At 41.1% G+C, this 18583-nt stretch overlaps 2 protein-coding genes across 3 annotated transcripts; one reads left to right on the plus strand and one right to left on the minus strand.

Annotated features, from left to right (window-relative positions):
* Positions 1-400: 400 nt before the first annotated feature.
* TM4SF1 (transmembrane 4 L six family member 1) lies at positions 401-9207 on the minus strand. Of its 2 annotated transcripts, none has more exons than XM_019023846.4 (5): positions 8779-9207; positions 7078-7167; positions 6841-6986; positions 3084-3264; positions 401-1258 (listed from the first exon to the last, which is right to left on the minus strand). In XM_019023846.4, the coding sequence occupies exons 1-5, from the start codon at positions 8953-8955 to the stop codon at positions 1244-1246; spliced, it is 609 nt and encodes a 202-aa protein (XP_018879391.1). In that variant the 5' UTR covers positions 8956-9207; the 3' UTR covers positions 401-1243. The 2 variants fall into 2 exon arrangements, with proteins under 2 accessions (XP_018879391.1, XP_018879392.3); XM_019023847.4 differs by having other exon boundaries at positions 3064-3264; positions 8779-9147.
* On the plus strand, positions 9186-17080 carry LOC134758104 (uncharacterized). The gene is made up of 3 exons (XM_063704292.1): positions 9186-9723; positions 15445-15621; positions 16866-17080. The coding sequence occupies exons 1-3, from the start codon at positions 9560-9562 to the stop codon at positions 17050-17052; spliced, it is 528 nt and encodes a 175-aa protein (XP_063560362.1). The 5' UTR covers positions 9186-9559; the 3' UTR covers positions 17053-17080.
* Positions 17081-18583: the final 1503 nt, after the last annotated feature.

Here is an 18583-nt window from a genome sequence, read left to right on the forward strand (position 1 = left end):
TATAAATTTGCTTGTCTGTTGTTGTCCAGACCAATGAACACCAAAAACGGAACATTTCTATAGAAAATTCCTAATAAGTCCAGGAATCCTGTCACTTGAAAGAGCCTAACCCTGTACAGTAAGGAGAAAAATGCCTGTTACCCTTCCAGGGAGGCTGATACTTGCAGCACCTGGTAGAAAGGACCACTGCCTAACTGGGCTGATGATCCCACAGGTACAGCAATGGCAATTTACAGACAGCAGAGAAAGAAGAGGAGAAAGAGGATGAGAGAGTAGGATAAAGAAACAAAAAGACAGGAAGCCGTTAGCAATAGGGGCCACATAACTTGCAAACTGGAAAAGAAAAGGGGGGGAGAAAAAAGAGAACTTTTAAGGATGATGAAACTAAACAACAACAACATGGTAGTGAATACTTTATTTTGTTGTAAACAAGTTAGTTTTGAGGGTATTTCCTCGTGGTCCTCCTGCCGTCACTCCTCCCCGTGTTCCAATGATGCTGATCAACTGTTTTATTCAGTTTCCCATCTTTCTTCTTGCCCAGTCATCGTAGCCTTTCTTTTTTTAAACACATGATCCCTAGTACTCATCTTTGGAGGACAAAAGGCTTTCCGTATGTTAGAAAAATTTGAATCTCATAGTACTCACAACAACGAGCAGCATTGTAAGTTGTGATGCATTCATTTGGATTGGAACATTCTCAATCAGTCCTTCCACTCTAAGTAAATATTTGTTTCTCACAGAACACAAGGCAGTTCAAAGGGCCTCTTGTTAGAGATTTATAGGTGTATGAATGGGAAACATCATACAAGCAGTGAAAACAAAAATCTTTCCAGGTTGTCGGATTTTCTCCTTCTTGGTCTTATAAAAAGCAACTAGACATCTTTAATTTAAAAAATACATGCACATATATACAATAGTGATTGGAATGTTATTTTTATCCAAAACATTATAGAGTTTATCTCAGATATACTGAGGACTGTCACTCAGTCTGTAAATTACCCCCAGAGGGTGGTTTGTTTCCTCATTCCTTAAAAAAAACAAAAACAAATAAACAAACAAAAAAGAAGTTTACTAAATTTAAACACTGACATCCTGTGAAGATGCCAGTCTTTATAGGCGTTTGTAAAAGTAGATTGTGGGGAGTATGTTACACTAATACAAAGTTTTACAAATGAATACAAGTGAAATATATAAATTACAATGAAATACAGGAAGATTGTGGCTCTGTCCTGGGGGGGTTCTTTTAGCAGTCATATTGCTGTAAAGAAAATAAAATACCATTAGGTTATAATCAAGATAAATAATGATATTTTAGTCCTTTAAGTTCCTATTTTAAGCAAACATAAACAGACTGATCTCAGCTTCAGCAAAGCTTAGGCCAACCATACTTAAGGCTTGGACAATGGTCACAAAATGTTTCCTAAACAAACCCAGATCCCTTGTCTTCCATGAGTAAAGGCTGCAGAAAGGGCCCATAGAAACTGCAGGATACTGATGTTGGGTTGCTTTGAGTGCATTTGTGTGGGGTTTTAATCTTAGGGATTTAAAAGATAATGCCATGGAAGTTTCACACTGGTATGAGCTCAATGTGGATAACCTTTCAAATTAAATGCTACCGAGTTATGGACCTGACTCTTCTACATGAAAAGGCCTGCCCTTTGAAAGTGTCTTTTGTCTTATAAACAAAGGTAACAGAGCTTCCCTGTAGTATCTGGGAAGAAGCCATCCCTACAGTGACTCAGCTGGGAAACCCGGTGTATTTACTACCCCAAATCAGAGGAGAGTATCATTCCCTGCCAAATCACTTCAGCCATTTTGGTCATTGGCTCTTTATGCCTGTCCCCAAAATGTACTAAGTGTACTAAGTGAGTACATTTAGTACAAGTAATCACTTACTTTGAACACTGCCTTGTATGAAATTCAAGGCTAAAGGTAAGCTGCATGACAGGAATCCCTAGAGGATACTTCTCTGCCCTTCCCCAACCGTATTGCTTGAAAGAAGCTCCATATTGAAGGTTTCCCATTCCCTTATTTTCTTGGAAATTTGCCAAAGAAATTATTAATCTTGCTATACTTGCCTGATAAGGAAAACTAGATTTTCATTTTAACCTTCCCCCAAAATTACAGAAAGTTTCCTTTTATTTTCAGCAAAGTTTTTCATGGTAGCAATGGGCTTTCAGTTTTCATTAGGTTTTTTCTTATTTTTAAAAGAAAGTTAACAGATCTGGCACCAGAGGAGTAAATGGTTTGAAAAATATAAGACATAAAATAACCCTCTCAAAGATAGGATCAAAGCTGGACTTTCATCAATTCAATAAGATATATATTTTAGGAGGATATAGAAACAAGAACTTTCACTGCTACAAACAAATGCATTTTTTTCTCCTAAATCATATCCCCAGGAAACAAGTGCTTCCTGGTTTTCTTTCACAACGAAAGGCTTTTCATGAGCTGCTGTTCAAAGATTGCTAGTGATTCTCCATACCTACTGCTTAGGCATTTTTATGACTCCTTATTAGGAAGGAATTGCAGAAAATCCAACCAAACAGCAAGTGTGGAACACAGGTTAAAAGTAGGAGCTTTTGCACAAAGCGACTCAAGGTTTGAGGCCTGTTATTTCCTGAGTAGGTGATCTCAAGCCTATTGCTTAATATTTGAGTCATAGTCTCATCTGAAAAATGGGTTTAGCATAGTGCCTGATGCATTGAATGGTTGGCTATTACTTATGTATACTAGTTGGGAATATAACAGCAAACAAAGTGCAGACATCACTTTTTTTCTGTCTCTGCAGCGAGAGCAGAGGCAGTGGATTAGATCCTGAAGGGAGCGCTGTGTCTATGGGCAGCATGTTCTTGTGTACATAGAGCCAACTGCAAAGAACTAAGACAATCCTGTGACTGTGAGACTCGAGGAAGCTTGTTACTGACAGCTAAAGTGAATGCTATAATTGTGTTGCTACAAAGATGATATCAGAATAAATGCTGGTAGGTCGAGCATGTTTGGTTTTGCCTTTTTCTTTATGAAGAAAACAATGGTATATTAACACCAGGGCCAGACTACGACATTTTCATGTAGGTTCTTACCTGTTGGCGAGAGCAGCAAAAGCCACATATGCCTCCAAGCACTCCATTTATTACTTGAATAAGACACAAGATGAATTCAATTCCACCAAGAGCCAAGAGGATAGAAAACAGAGATACATTCCATTCCACAATGTGCTTGGGTTCAGTGCACTCGGACCATGTGGAGGTATCCAGAAGGTACCTGTGGGTAAAAAGAGAAACTTCTGACACACGGTCATACTTGAGGGGATACTTCATAAACTACTTTTGTTTGGTGGTTTTTCATTCAGAAAAAAGGAATGAATTATTCAATATCCTGTGTAAGTTTCTTCCACTGCATGTCATTCCACAAAATGGAGGAATTTAGCCCAGATCCTACTGTAATGATAAACATAAAACTATCATTTATAATTTTTGACCCCAATCTAGGATTACATGGTCAGAAATTCTCACCTTATAATGATGTTTATATTCCCTAACAGGCATCTGAATTCTTATAAACAAAAATAAAAATGCAGAAATATATTTGTGCTGTGTTTAAAGCTAGGTAAGATTCATGTATGTATAGGAAATAAACTATGAGCAAATGCGGAAAAATGAAAATAATTCATGTGCTAAAGTAGAGTACGTGTAGGTGTTTTTTAAAACTGTTTTCCAATTTTATTGTTGTTATTGGTATAAAAGATGGGTATTTGTATTCAATATCAAGTGAATATTTAGAAAATACAATCTCTTTAGGCTAGTTTTTTTTTGAACTTTAAAATATTAATTTAGATCATTTTATTACATCTCAATTTGTTACTGCTGTAAATTATCCAGATTCTGGCAAGTTTGGATATTTAATATGCTGGAATTTTTCAACTGAGACCTTTGGAGCAAAGCTATTTTTTGTTTTTAAGGAATAAATTAATTTGCAACATGAAGCAAATTCATGGGATTAAACCCAACTAATTTGATAGCTCTTTACTTTTTTCTGAGATGGAGTCTGGCTCTGTTGCCCAGGCTGGAGTGCAATGGCGCAATCTTGGCTCATTGCAACCTCTACGTCCCGGGTTCAAGCCGTTCTCCTGCCTCAGCCTCCCAAAGTGCTGGGATTACAGGCGTGAACCACCACGCCCGGCTGATAGCTCTTCACTTTCATGATGCTGTGCCCAAGAGTTGATAATAGCATGTAGCACACTGCATTCGCTCATTCAACAAAGATTATTGAGCACTCAGTGTGAGTCTGACACTGAGCCAGAGCTGGGGATATAATGGAGCACAGGGCACGGGCTCTGTCCTGAAAGAGCATAGCTTCTAAAGGAAGAGACAAGTCACAAGTAATCTCAATGCAACAGATATGCTGATCGGTAAACAAAGTATGGAAGAGCCACAGAGGAAGGGCACCTAACCTAGTCCAGGGAGAACACCTGCTTATGTATCTATTCAATAAGGCTGAGCTCCATGAAGGTAGGAGCCAGACCTATTCATCATTGTATATCCAGCCGCTAGAACAATATCTGACACACAATAGCCACTCAACACATTTTAAAAGCAGTTGAATGATAAATAACAACGTGAAGTTGCTTTGTGAAATGTCAGCAAACCATACTGAGGTGATATCTGACTATAGATTCTAGGATTTAGTCGATTTTATAAATACCTGGATATTCTTCCAGTCTGAAAAATTCTACTTCTGATAGCTCTCCTAGAATTTCAGCCTTTGCTACAGAGTATTTGGATTCTTAACGAAATATAATACAATCATGTGGGAAAATCAAGGTTTGACTTAATTCCACAAAGAGGCCTGGTATAATTCTTTTCTTATCACGACTTCCTTCCACAACAGAACAAAGGGGCTTGGAATTTGAGACCTAACTTTAGAATAGTTCATTAAGCCAATCAGAGATTATAGTTGTTCATTTCAAAAAAAGTTCTGTTTTTGTGGCCCTGTGTTTCTGCATGTCAGCAGAACAAAAATCTATATTTTCAGGTCTCAATGTAAAAAAAATTTGTTGGCTCCACCTGGCTCCCAGGCAACTAACCTGTGGCTTGTGACTGTTAGTTATTTCCCATATTGAAATCCTTGGACAGTTTTAAATGAAGAATGACATAGAAGAGGAGGAAGGTTTCTTGTAGAATCCAGAGTGGATAATGGGAGGGGCAAACAGTCAAATAGCTATTAAAACCCGTTTAGTGATACTACCACCTCTCCCTGCATTCTGGCTGCAGAAGTCATGACTTTTCTTAGAAGTCTGTTTGTGCAATAGTTTTGTATGTTTGTACATATGTGAATAGCCATTTTCTACTAGTACATCCAGTATGTTCTGATAAAAGCTGAGTCATGATTGATCACAGTTTTGAACACCAAAATTTCAAACTTCTGTAAGTATCAATTTTCCTTCAAAGGCTACCATTGGGTTATGTTTATTGTAAGGTAGTAGCTAATATTAACAGCTAACAGTGGCAGTTGCACACAATGTGGCAGCCTCTGTGGGGAACATTTTACATATTATTTCATTAATTCTCATGACAATTGCCACTGATTTTATTTTACCAGTGGAGTAACTGAGATACAGAGAGCTCATTTCACCTTTTCCTACAGATAGGTGCAGAGCTGTGATTGAACCCAGCTAATTCAAATTCATGATCTCATAACTGTGCTAAATTTGTGAGATTCATATATCCTCACTACATGCTTTAAATTCATGGGGACAAACATTCTTGATAATATAATTCATTATTAATATTATTTTTAATCATGAATCTCAAAACTAAACCTTTCAAAATTCAACTTCAGAAAGTTGAGTAGGGAAAAGGTAAACTCAGAATCAACTCCTGCTCAAAGAAACATGTCATCCATTCATCACCACATACATCCGTTTCTATCAGCTGTGCTGTTTCTGTTCTTTTCTGGATAACTGATAAAAAAAATAAGTATCAACATAGAATGGTGGAACAGCACAAATTATCCTGATATTATGATTGTGAATAGGCCTTACTTATATAGCTTAATAACTAAAAAAGGGGGCATTGTACATAGTTTGTATGTTTTATATGAGTGTATGTATGTGTATGTTTTATATGAGTGCATGTATACACACGGGTAAGGGCATGATTTGCCCTGGGCTTGGGTTAAATTCATATAGTTGCCATTCTTATTATGTATGGATTCTATAATACTTTCTTATAAAATAGTAAAATGTGTTACACTTAATCGGGCAATTGTTCTGGTATAATGTATGAAGTAATTGAGATGCACTATATGAACACAAACTGTACATCTAGACTGCCTGGGTTCAAATGCTAACTGCCACTTTCTGGCAACGTGACCTTGGATGAATTACTCCATCTCTCTGTGATTTTGTTTCCTCATCTTTAAAATAGGAAGTCACTTCATAGGGTTATTATAAGGACTGAATTATTGAATCTATTCAAAAGCACTTTGTATTTGGGAAGCTGAGGAAGGGGTATTGCTTGAGCTCAGGAGTTAGAGGCTGCAGTAAGCTATGATTGTGCCACTGCATTCTAGCCTGGGTGACAGATCAAGACCCTGTCTCTGGGGGGGAAAAAAAAGAAAGAAAGAAAAGAAAAGAAGCATTTAGAATTTGTTTAGGTCAGGGACTGGGGATCCATCCTTGGATACCTATTGCCTAAACCATGCCTGAGTCAGTGAGAATAAACACTGGCTAGGTGGGTGGATGGATGGATAAGTGGATGCCTATCTGCTTTGATAGAGCTGCCACTATATACATGTGGTGGATAAAAATGTGTAGCCATGTAGAGAATAATTACATACTGGCCCTCGGTGCTGGCAAAGGTGTAGTTCCACTGGCCGAGGGAATCAAGACATAGTGGTCCTTCTGCTAAGCCAAGGGCTGCCACAATGACACAGTAGCCAGATCCTGCAATTCCAATGAGAGCAGCCAGTACAGAAGAAAGCATCTAGGGAAAAGCAGAAACACAGGAAGTGAGCCACAGAGTGCCACAGCTACATCTTAGGAATCATTTTCACCACCAGGGCAGGAGGACCTACCGCACATCGTTTGCCACAGTTTTCATGGCCACAGCAGCCACAGCAGTCATCCTGTTCCAGCCCAATGAAGACAAATGCTGGCAGGAGCATCTGGTTAGGAAACAAACAAAGTCAGGTCATTGACTTGCTCAGGCTCATATGGGTCGGGTTAGGCATCTCTTGGTAAAATATATTTATTTCCAATGACGTTAACTGGCTTTGATTAGGTTGACCAGATATCTCAATGAATGTAAACCTCTGAGGAGAAAAAGACCATCTAAATGTCATATCTGCTTGTTTTCAAGTAATCTGTCAAAGCATTTTTTAGGGTGAGGGTGTAACATGGGAGGAGTAAAATAATAAACTGTAAATGTGTTTATTCCACAAGAGTTTATCACACAACCCCAGATACAAACTCTGTTTTGGAAATATTAAACCCTTTCTTTAAATCTGATTTTTCCCCTTGTAAAATGCAGAATATACCAACAAATCTTTAATAGAATAACTGAGACTTTTTTGTAAATGGGAGACATGAAAGCTATATATAATAAATATGAACTGCTTCCTTGATTATACAAATGCATAGTTTTAACTTAACAATATTAAGCTCTTAAAATATAGTAAATATGAAATACTTCAGGTTCAAGATCGAAAGAAACTTAAGTGTGATGTGTTTAAGACAAATAATCATGTTAACATGATAATAATGATTAAATTTGAGGCAGACGGGCACTGTGGCTCATGCCTGTAATCCCAGCACTTTGGGAGGCCAAGGTAGGAGGGTCACTTGGGCCCATGAGTTCAAGACCAGCCTGGGCAACATGGCGAAACCCCATCTCATTAAATAAAATAAAATAAAATAAAATAAAATAAAATTGAATCTTATTAAATAAATAATTTAGGGCAGATTTACCATGCCATAATCAGTGTATTAGGTTTAAATGTTTTACTATCTTTTACTTGATTAAGAAAATTCATCACGTATGGTACCATTCCATAAAATTTCTCCTTAAAATTTTTAATCCCAGCACTTTAAAGTAGCAAACTTAAGTTTGTTCACATTCTTTCCATGCTGTGGTTGAAGCTAATGCTTTCAGCTCCCAGGTTGGCAGGGAAATTCCTCTCACTTCAATCAAAAACAATTCTTGGAAAAAACAACACATTCCACTATTAGCTTCAGATACCGACCTGCTGCTAACTGTAGGGTTTTTCCTAGACGCCACACCCCAGCATTACATAAAGGAGAAAGCTTAGAGTTCTTTTAAAATAGCAATGCACTCACAATTCATTATTTTTCCCTATCACAGATGGCTGAAAATAAACAGCAGAGAATTTGGATTCAAAACTGTTGATTTAGGCAGAGAACCAGCCAACCCCTTCCGGCTCCCCAGGGCAAATGTTAAATGACTACCCGTTCTAGTAGAAACTCTATAGTCTCTCAAATCTGATTTAAAAGTGAATATCTGTTTCCTACCTATAGAGTTTAGCAAAAAGGCAGTTCACTTTTAGTTGAAAGAGCGTTTTGTAAAACAACATCTCATAAAATTACTATGCTATACTGTACCAATCTCGCTTTTGTATAATCTGCTTTCAAAGGAATGAACAGCAACAAAAAAGTCACTTGATTTAGAAATATGCATTACAAAAAACTTTCCATGAAAATACATAATGAAAACATCTAGGAAACAGGAGAGAATTCAGTAATAATCCTGAATGACTTACCAGCAGGCCCCCTCCTACGATGCCAGAAAAGAACCACACGAAGCGGCTGAGGTGGTTTTCGGAGGCATACTTTGTTTCCCCATTGGGAAAGTAAAGCAAAATATTAGCTGCAATGCACAGGAGGGCGAGCCCCACCAGAGAATGTCCGATGCATCGTGCACACTTCCCATAGCACATGGTGGTCTGCTAGGTTTTCTCCCCCTTCTCTTTGTCTTCAGCTCAGTGATACCCCAAATTAGATGAAAGTGTGCCCTTCTGGTGGAGAAAGCAAACACCACTCTCAGCCCATTCCTGCTACCTCTTAAATACTGCGATTCTTAGTCACTGGGTGGATGAAGTACTTTGCTTTCATTGGTCCTAATGGCAGGCTCTGGCTGTGGTGCGAAGAGGCAGGGGGAATGTCCCGCCCTTCAGACGAAATCCTTGGGACAGGCAAAACCAGGGGCAGGATGTGAGAAACAGCCTCAGTCATAGGCAACAGGGAAAATGATTAATCTTGAACAAGGCATTGACTGTGCAACTCCTCCACAAGATAAAGAATCAACAGGAAAGCCTAACACGACTTTCCAGTAACTGCCAAGTGTCCGAGATGCAACAGCCCTGGTTGAGGCTTTGAAAGACAGTGAGCTGTGCCCGTGCCCCATGCAGCTGTCTGGACAGCTTCCAATCTGAGAGCTCTGTGTTCATTTCTACCTTTGTGTTGATTTAATTTACAACCTGGGGCAAATCTCCTGAGCTCATTTCCTTGTCTATTAAATACAAGGTGTCTGAGACATCTCCCATGGATTTGAGAAGGCTGTTGAGAAAACTACAGAGCAAACTTCTTTACTCTGCCTACAGCAAGCTCTGCAGGATGGATTTCAGTGTTCAGCGTCCCTGGACATCTGCCTCTAAAACAAATCTGCACCACAACGGAGGTGGCATCAGTCAACACAAAGGGCTCAGGTGCTTTTTAAAAATTATTGAGTGTTGCTGTCAGGAAAAGCAATGCCAGGAAGGGCCAAGGAAGGCCTAAAGCATGGGACAAAAATAAAAAGAGGAAGAAGAGAGGGGGAGGAAGAGAATGGGAGAGAAGGAAAGAGGAAAGGAGGAAGGAAGAGAGGAAGGAAAGAAGAGAAGGAGGGAGAGAAGGAGGGAGGGAAGAAGGGAAGAAGGGAGGAAGGAAGGAAGGAAGGAAGGAAGGAAGGAAGGAAGGAAGGAAGGAAGGAAAGAAGGAAGGAAAAAAGGAAGGAAGGATGAGGGGGAGGGAGAGGGAGAAAAAAATAAGACAAAGGGACCTGGCAAGCAGAGTGGAGAAACAAGGTTCAGAGAAACAGAACTGGCTAGGAGTGTCAGAACCCACACAGAGGTAAACAGATGGTTTACCCAGCCAGATCCTGAGACCAGCTTCCACAGGCTCCCCACACAGGGCAGAGAAAGGGTGTTAGACCAACTTTCTAGGTGGTTACCTTGCAGAAGGAGGGGCTGGGCACTGAATAAATTTATGCCTTGAACAGCAGATTGCACCAGCCAGTGGATGGTGGTGGGAGGTGGACAGGGTGGCCGGGTGGGGCCAGGCCTGGAGGGCCTTGTCACCAGGACAAGATAGAGAGTACAGAAAATAGAAAAGGACCAAGGTAGGTAGGCATTAGCTGAGAAGAAGAAGGTGAATGAGGTTCATGAATCTAGAGTCTGAAGGATTTGGCCTGGAACTAGAGGGAGGGACACATACCAAATTTGAGGAGACCAGCTGTGGTTAGTGATGTGGCACGGGACCGGAGGAGGGCCCAAGAAGTGTGGCCTCAGCACACTAACAGAGGTGAAGCCAGAATCCAGGATGGCCTGAGGAAATAAATCAGTGGAGTTGGGAAGCCTGGAACCACCCACCTGCTCAGGCGGAGGCAGGCAAATCCTCACAAGAGCATCATTGGGTCACCACCATGTGTCCAACAACGGGGAACGTGTGTTTGGCCCGACGGCTTGGAGACAGGATTCCACTGGTGACAGAGCCTATGGGTGAATGATGGCATCCTTTGTTGAAGCATAATCATTGCAACCCTCCTGTCTGCTGATCTATCCCACCTGGGGCCAAAATGGGGGAAAGTGATTCTTAAATCACTGATATGGTTAGGCTTCGTGTCCCCACCCAAATCTCATCTTGAATTGTAATCCCCATAATCCTCACGTGTCAAGTGAGAGACTAGGGGGAGGGAACTGAATCATGGGGGCAGTTTCCCCCATGCTGTTCTTGTGATAGTGAGTGAGTTCTCATGAGATCTGACAGTTTTATAAGCAGCTCTTCCCCCTTCTCTCGACACTTGTCTTTCCTGCTGCCTTGTAAAGAAGGTGTCTTGCAGCCGGGTGCAGTGGCTCATGCCTGTAATCCCAGCACTTTGGGAGGCCGAGGCGGGTGGACCACGAGATCAGGAGATCGAGACCATCCTGGCTAACATGGTGAAACCCCATCTCTACTAAAAAAATACAAAAAAATTAGCCAGGCGTGGTGGCGAGCACCTGTAGTCCCAGCTACTGGGGAGGCTGAGGCAGGAGAATGGTGTGAACCCGGGAGGCGGAGTTTGTGGTGAGCCGAGATAGCGCCACTACACTCCAGCCTGGGTGACAGAGCGAGACTCAGTTTCAAAAAAAAAAAAAAAAAAAAAAAAGAAGGTGTCTTACTTCTCCTTCACCTTCCGCTATAATGGAAAGTTTCCCAAGGCTTCCCCAACCATGCAGAACTGTGAGTCAATTAAATTTCTTTCCTTTATAAATTACCCAGTCTCAGGCAGTTCTTTATCGCAGTGTGAAAATGGACTAATACAAAGACTTCACCCTCAAGTGCTTACATTTCCTTTTGTCTTCTTTCCCCCATCTCCAAGTCAGTAGGGCATGGAGAAGAGTGAGGGGCTTGGAAAGAGAAAGCCTGGAGTGAGACCCCCAACTCTGCTATATTCCAGCTGTGTGGACTCAGTCCAGTCACTTACATTCCAGGACTATTTCCTAATCTATAAGACAAAAAGCAGGGCTAGAAGAGTGGTTCTTAGCAGGTTTTTGAGAATCTTAAAATAAAAAATAAAAGATTTTTTTGAAAATCTTATAATAAAACCCTCTCCCCAGAAAAAAGAAACATACATGCTGCAGGATGCTGCTCATATGTAACTTTGTCAAAGAAGTCCTCTCTAAAGACCTATTTAGTGAAGATATTCCCCCTATCTCTAGTTATGCTCCATCACGTTACTCTGCTGTATTATCATCACAGAATTTATCAGCCTCTGAAGTTATTCTGTGTATTTGCTTGTTTGCTTTTCTGTTGCCGTCTTCCCTCCCCTCCCCACTGAGCGCAGACACCTTCTGCCTTGTCCACCATTGTTTCCCCAGTACCTGGAGCATGTCTGGTGCATAATAGGGGCTCAGTAAATAGTATTGAATAGTTGGATGACTAAAATAAGTGAATCTATGAGTTTTTAAGCCTCTTTTTAACCAGGCTGATGCTCCAGTCTCCCCACCCTCAATTTCATTGTGCCTCTCTGTGAGCCCAAGATCTCCCAGCCACTCACACCATTGCTCCCAGGCCCTACCACTGCCTGGTTGTTTGATTTGGGGCAAGCTATTAACCATTGTGTACCATGTACCTCTATTTCTATAGTTCATTCATTCACCAACATCTATTGATTCCTACTATGTGTTATAAGTGCTGAGGATATAGCAGTAAGCAAAGCAAACAACAAAATTCCTGCCTTTAAGGAGTATCCACTCTATCAAAAAGAGAGAGGCAAATAAAAAATAGTAAGTAAAACACAGAGGGTATTAGATGGTGATAAGAGCAGAAAAGGGGGATAGGTGGGAGAAGGAGAAGGCCTTACTGAGAGGACCTCTCTGAGACAAATAATAGAATCTGCCTTATAGGGTTGTGGTATGCAGAAATGAGTCAATGTGTATAAAGCTTGAAGCATCTTGCATTTAGCAGTCACTCAGAAAAAGTTACTTATGATTATTTACTATTTTTTTCAGCCCGCTCTCTCAGAGGAGATGTCTCTATCTGTGATTCATTATATTTACTTTTCTGGGATTCTATCACTCCAGTATATGTTGGATTCCTTTGTTATCTTTCGTGATAAAGTTTAAAATACTGGACTTCCCCCGGTTATAGTAAAACTCATTTCTAGCTCCCTCATCCCTTCTGGAATCACCCTTAATCCATGATACCCTTGGAAGCGGTAGTTTTTACTGCATCACAGAACTGCAGGTTCCAGAGCATGAGCTGCTGGTTCTCAGCCCCATGTTTTGGATATGCCAAAACTGCCAGAAAGGCCCTGCTATTCTTGCCCAGCCTACCCTACCCCTGCCTTGTTACCCTGACTGAACTTGTTACTTCATCCGTGATGCCTTTCGTCACACCCCTGCCTGCTTCCCCCACCACCCCACCCTCAGCCTGCTCATGACTCCCGCTTTGCTCTTACACACCCCACACCTGCATGGCAGCTCCGATCTGACCACGATGCATGAGTGCGTATCCTACTTAGCTTCCCCACCTTCACTGAAGTCTCAGAGAGCAGGGACCTTCTATTTTCTTCTTTGAGGGCACAGCGGCTAGCATAGTGTCAGGCATTTAGTTGGCTCTCAATATTCGCCAAATTTTGTTCAGATGAAGAGGGAAGTTGAATATGTTCAGTTCTAAGATTAGTGTTTAAGCAAAGTCAAAACATCTTATGAAAAGTTAGGGAAAATTGACATTTACTATATTTAAATTAGAAAATGTTCAATTTTACCTATCATTAACATAAGCAGCTGGTATATGCTTCTTAGGGTTAGCTCTTTCAACCTTTTCATGCACAGAATGTGGCTTCAAGAATAATTCCAGGGGAAACTCCTTTTGCTTATATCAAGTGCTATATAAGCATAGATTTTCATGCTGAAAGAAGCCTCATAGAGTGAATGGAATCATTATGGCCATTTTATAGTTAATCCCACAGGGGTTAAAAACTCTTCCCAAGGTCATCTAGCTAGTTGGCAGTGGAACTGGGTTACCTTTAAGAATTAACATAAACAGTCTATGATTCTATGTGGTTGTGAGATTCTAGAAGGAAGATTTGAACTCAGATCTCCTGCACCCCAGTTGTGTTTTTCCACATGTATTTCTCCTTCCTTGTAGTTTCTTACTCATTTGAACATGACAAATGTAATGATTCCTATATAGTAACAATGCTCATTAGAGCATTCTGATTATAGTAACAGAAGCCAGTTGAGTTACCTAAAACAAAGGGGCATTAATTATAAACTTCAAAGGTGGAGATGCAGATAGGATGATGGAACTCATGGACAGGGGAACAAAGGTCTGGAAATTCGGAATGTCATACTCCACATTTTGCATTTTTGACTCTTTCTATCCATATACTTTATTCTTCTTAGTGCAGTCTCATTGTCTCTGGTTCTCAGTTCACACACAAAAAATATGGCTACTGACAGTTCTGAAGTTTATAGTTTTTTCAGTTCAAGAGATTCATCCCAAGTCCAGATTGTGAGAGAAGGGACATGCATTGGACAAGACCAGGCCAGGTGCCCATGCCTGTGGGGTCAGGTGCCCATGCCTGTGGGGCCTGCATAAACATGGCTGCTGGGAGCCGTCCCTGCAACCAGGTACATGCAGGAGAAGTCATTCTCAGGAAAAGGTGAGTGTGGGACCAGGCAGGGAAGCCAGTTGCTGTCCTTTATTTGGAACTATAATCAAGGCAGACAACCACAGTAAAGAGATGCAGAGGCAGGGAGTAGTGTAAAACCACCTTACACACAGCTTCCTGGCTTTCCCTTCACTTTAGGTTGTAGCTCAAGTTATTCTTGGGCTAAAAAATAAGCTCTGTTGGCCCAATTAAACCAGAATTAATCACCAATTCCCCATCTTTATCTAGTAATTTTAGTTCAACATTGCTCAGCTGATGGCTCATTAAGCCAAGAACTCTCCCAGGTCTCAGTTACCATTTTCAGACAAGACACCTCCTGGGGTGCCTGCCCTGTGGTCTGAATGAAGCTCAAGATGTGGCTCTGGGTCTCCCTTCCTGAGGGCTAGCTACCCAGAAGGGCTGGTGTGACTTCCTCTTGAATGGGTGAGCTGAAGGCATCCAGGGCACCTAGGGCAACTAGTGCACAAATACTTGAAGGGGAAAGGACTCTCGTGTTCTGATTTGAGTATCATTTCCTTGGGTTGAATAATTAGAGCCTGGCATGTGAGATGTGGAGGGCTTCAAAGACCATTTGATTTTCAACAGAAAACGGTCTATGGTTTTCTAAAACGACACACCCTGATTCAGCCCAAGTGAAACAGAATGTCTGTGGATGAGGCCAGGAATCTGCATTTTAAGTAAGTCCTCCAAATGACTCCAGTGCCCAAGCAGAGTTGAAGTCCACTGATGTAGGTGGCCCAACTTTCTAGTTTTATACATGAGGCTACACAAGTCCAGCAAGGTTCATTTCAGTTGAGAAGAAAAACCATTGATTAAAATTTAAAAAAAACCCTAAAAAGTTTAAACTGATGAATTCATGTGTTTGCACCTTTTGAACCTGGTTCACCAAGTGGTTCTCTTTGTGAGCCAGGAGAAGTAGCAGGCCACTTGCAGCTCCTCTCTCTGTCTGATGGGAGACCAGGTCCTCCCTGGAAAAAGTAGCAAGTTCTCTCCTGCTGGCCTCCTTCCACAGATCACAGCTGCCTTTGGGGAGAATGACAAAAACTGTTCAGGGTTCCTGGGTAATACGTATCCAGTTTCTGCGCATTCAGGGGAAGAGGAGCGTGGAGCAGAAGGAGAGTGGGAACATGCAAGTCACTCTGATGCCATCATTTAACTTTACAGCTCCGTTGTGCAAAGCTGTTTACAGGTGAGGAAACTGAAGCTCATCTGGGTTAAGCATGCAGGCCAAAGTCACAAGGCTGGCGAGTAATTAGGCCTGGATTCCTCCTACGCAAGTCTCCCTGACTCACATACCCATGCTCTTTCCTTCACACACTGGGCTGATTTTACTACAATGTTGATCAGATTCGGGGACTGTTTCTTTGGCACTTCTAAATAACACAATTTTGAGACATTAATCACTTGGATTCTACTTTAATTCAATGAATGATTTCAAGGTTAACCTGATGTCTCAAAATTAAAGCTACAGCTCCTGTTCTACAAACTTGGTTTTATCGTAGCAAAATAGAACTATCAACAAACAAGAGATGTGTGCAATTAAAAGTTTTTAAAAGAATTGTCTAGATTCAGTAGAGGAGAGAAATAATAAGGCCTATTTTCATTTCCTTTACCCTGGTCTAACTTGTAAAAGGATTTCCCTACCTGTGTCACTGGTCATGATTGCAAGTTGTCCAGGTTCTTGGCGTTTTGAACAATGAATTGGACAAAACGCCCAGCAAAGCGAAGAATGAAGCAACAAAAGAACAAAAGCAGGGATTTATTGAAAATGAAAGTACACTCCACAGTGTGGAAGTGGACCCGAGCACCAGCTCAAGGGCCTGAATACAGAATCTTCTTAGGTCCAAATACCCCTGGAAGTTTCTCATTGGCCACTTCATGCTTACCTCATGTAAATGAAGTGGTAGCTCGCAATCAGTCTGATTGGTTGCAGAAAGCAGCCAACCAGAGGATGAAGTGAAGTTACAAAGGTCACACTCCTGTGCAAACATCTGATTGGTTGCAAAAAGCAACCAATCAGAGGGTAGGGTGAAGTTACAAAGTTATACTTCTATGCAAACTGAAGACTCCGCCCACAATCAGTCTGATCAGAGCCACTATGCAAACTGAAGACTCCGCCCACAATCAGTCTGATCAGAGCCACAGTCAGACCACTCAGAGTCTGGAGTGAAGTTACTAAATTGCAAACAAAGTCTCTACCAGCAATAAGTCTGATTTGTCGCTTACAGACAACTTCCCAACTGCCACGCAGAAAAGGTCAAAGGGAGTAGCCTCTGGTCCTTCTGTTACTGAGGCATGGAAAGTTAGGGTTTTCCTTTCAATTTAGTTCTAGGAAGTCAGTGTGAAAAGCCTTAGGTTCCCTGCCTCCAGTCTCTATTCTCCTGCCTCACATGGCCTTTTGACCTTATATAAAATATGCTTGCTTTTTTGCAGAAAGGTTGGGGTGAAACTCTCCACTCCTGGTTTCATACCATTTGAAGTTCAGACCAGTGAGATTTCCATCAGTTGGGAGTTGAAGATGCCACAAGGACAAGAACTGAGGATGGTTTGCTCAGAGCTGATTTTTAGACACCATTTTCCAGGGATCCCTGGTGACAGAGGGGCATTTTTTTGTGGTTGAGTTCTGAATTAAAAAGTTTCCTACTATATATTTGTTTGGTCATTTCTATGACTTCAGCACTCTCAAAGACTTGGACAGAAGCATAAATAAGAGGCAGTGTGAGCATTCTCCAAGTAATCATTCCAAGTTGGTGAGTTCATACTCCACCTAGACCTCATGGCCTCGCCACTCTCAGTCAAACTGGTTTTTGTGGCTGTAAAAGTCCAACATGGCAAATTTCCCACTGATACTAAGTGAGCTGAAAACTCAAGTTACAGTTGATTTTGCCCTAGGGAATTTTACCAAGAACAGCTTTACAGCAGTGGAGAGTTGAAACGTGTGTGTGTGTGTGTGTGTGAGAGAGAGAGAGAGAGAGAGACAGAACGAGTCAGCGTATGTGTTAGAAAGATAGACACCCAAAAAAATGTGACAGATTTGGTTTGGCTACACTTCTTGCTCTTCTGGCCCAGGTGGACAGTTGACCTTCCTTCCCCCTACCTGTTCATAGTCTCTGACTGGCTTTGATGCGGGAGAACTGAAGTCCAAATAAGCATGACCCTAGCCTCTAATACAAACACCATGCTTCAGATTTCCTCCCCAGAAAGGGAGTTGAGATTCTAACTAGCTGAATCATCTAGTGACAACTCCCTTTATTGTGTTACGTTACAAAAACATAGTTGTTCACTACGGGAACCCTGATGGGAAATCCATTCCACTTTCAGGTTAAACCGTTAGCCTGGCCTGTTTCAAATGACTGTAAGATTCTACAAGGTCCTGATTTTTCAAGAATGCCTTCACCATGATTTGGAAATTACTTTTTCAGACTTAGAAGGTGAGGAAAACTTGAGCAGGAATTGCAAAGGAACTGAAAAACCAATTTGAAACATAAACATTATCTGGAATGTTTGTAATGCATTTATTCCTTGTCCAATAGAAACCAAATAAGCTTCTCTGATGAGACCCTTCAGAATAGCTGTCCCTAAGAGGAACTAAATCAGGAATTGGGGATAGCTGGCAAGAAGACATCAAAGCAAGCTCAGGATGTGGAATCTCTACATTGCCCTGGATCTTCTTTTGCAGGTGCAGGTTCCTAGAGTTCTTATTCACCATCCTGAGGACACCAGGGGAATAAAAAGGATTGCAGGGCCTCGTCCTTCTTGACCTTCTCCCCCTCTGATTTCCTGACTGTCTTCTCAATGGTCCTGATGTCTTCTATAATGACTTGATGTTTTTAGGAATCAGAGTCCTGGACACAGAGACACATCCAGGTTTGGCACCAGGCTTGTGTGAGTTCTTTTCTATTTTTTTTAATGAAGAAGAAGGAAGAACATAAACAAGTGTAAGTGGAAAGCATTTTTTTCCTTCTAGATCACATATGTGACATTTTACAGGGATTTCTTCTAGGTTGTCAATACGTTAAAGACAACTAACAAGATTATTACAGGGAATTCTTAAAGTCTTAAAGGAAGATAGTCTCACAGGAGGATGAGATCTCTGACAAATCAATATGTTAATTATTGTCTGAAAAGGATGTGGAGCAAGATTTTCCCCT

Source organism: Gorilla gorilla, chromosome 2 (genome assembly GCF_029281585.2).
Source record: "Gorilla gorilla gorilla isolate KB3781 chromosome 2, NHGRI_mGorGor1-v2.1_pri, whole genome shotgun sequence".
Taxonomy (NCBI): Eukaryota; Metazoa; Chordata; class Mammalia; order Primates; family Hominidae; genus Gorilla; species Gorilla gorilla.

Coding starts and splice junctions, on each gene's coding strand:
- TM4SF1 (XM_019023847.4), bottom strand. CDS start 8,955: ATGTGCTATGGGAAGTGTGCACGATGCATCGGACATTCTCTGGTGGGG. Junction 6,987..7,077: donor ACTGTGGCAAACGATGTGCG/GTAGGTCCTCCT, acceptor GCTTTTCCCTAG/ATGCTTTCTTCTGTACTGGC. Junction 3,265..6,840: donor TTTGCCAGCACCGAGGGCCA/GTATGTAATTAT, acceptor TTTTACCCACAG/GTACCTTCTGGATACCTCCA.
- LOC134758104 (XM_063704292.1), top strand. CDS start 9,560: ATGGATTTGAGAAGGCTGTTGAGAAAACTACAGAGCAAACTTCTTTAC. Junction 9,724..15,444: donor AGTCAACACAAAGGGCTCAG/GTGCTTTTTAAA, acceptor CTCCTTCCACAG/ATCACAGCTGCCTTTGGGGA. Junction 15,622..16,865: donor TTGTGCAAAGCTGTTTACAG/GTGAGGAAACTG, acceptor GCTTTTTTGCAG/AAAGGTTGGGGTGAAACTCT.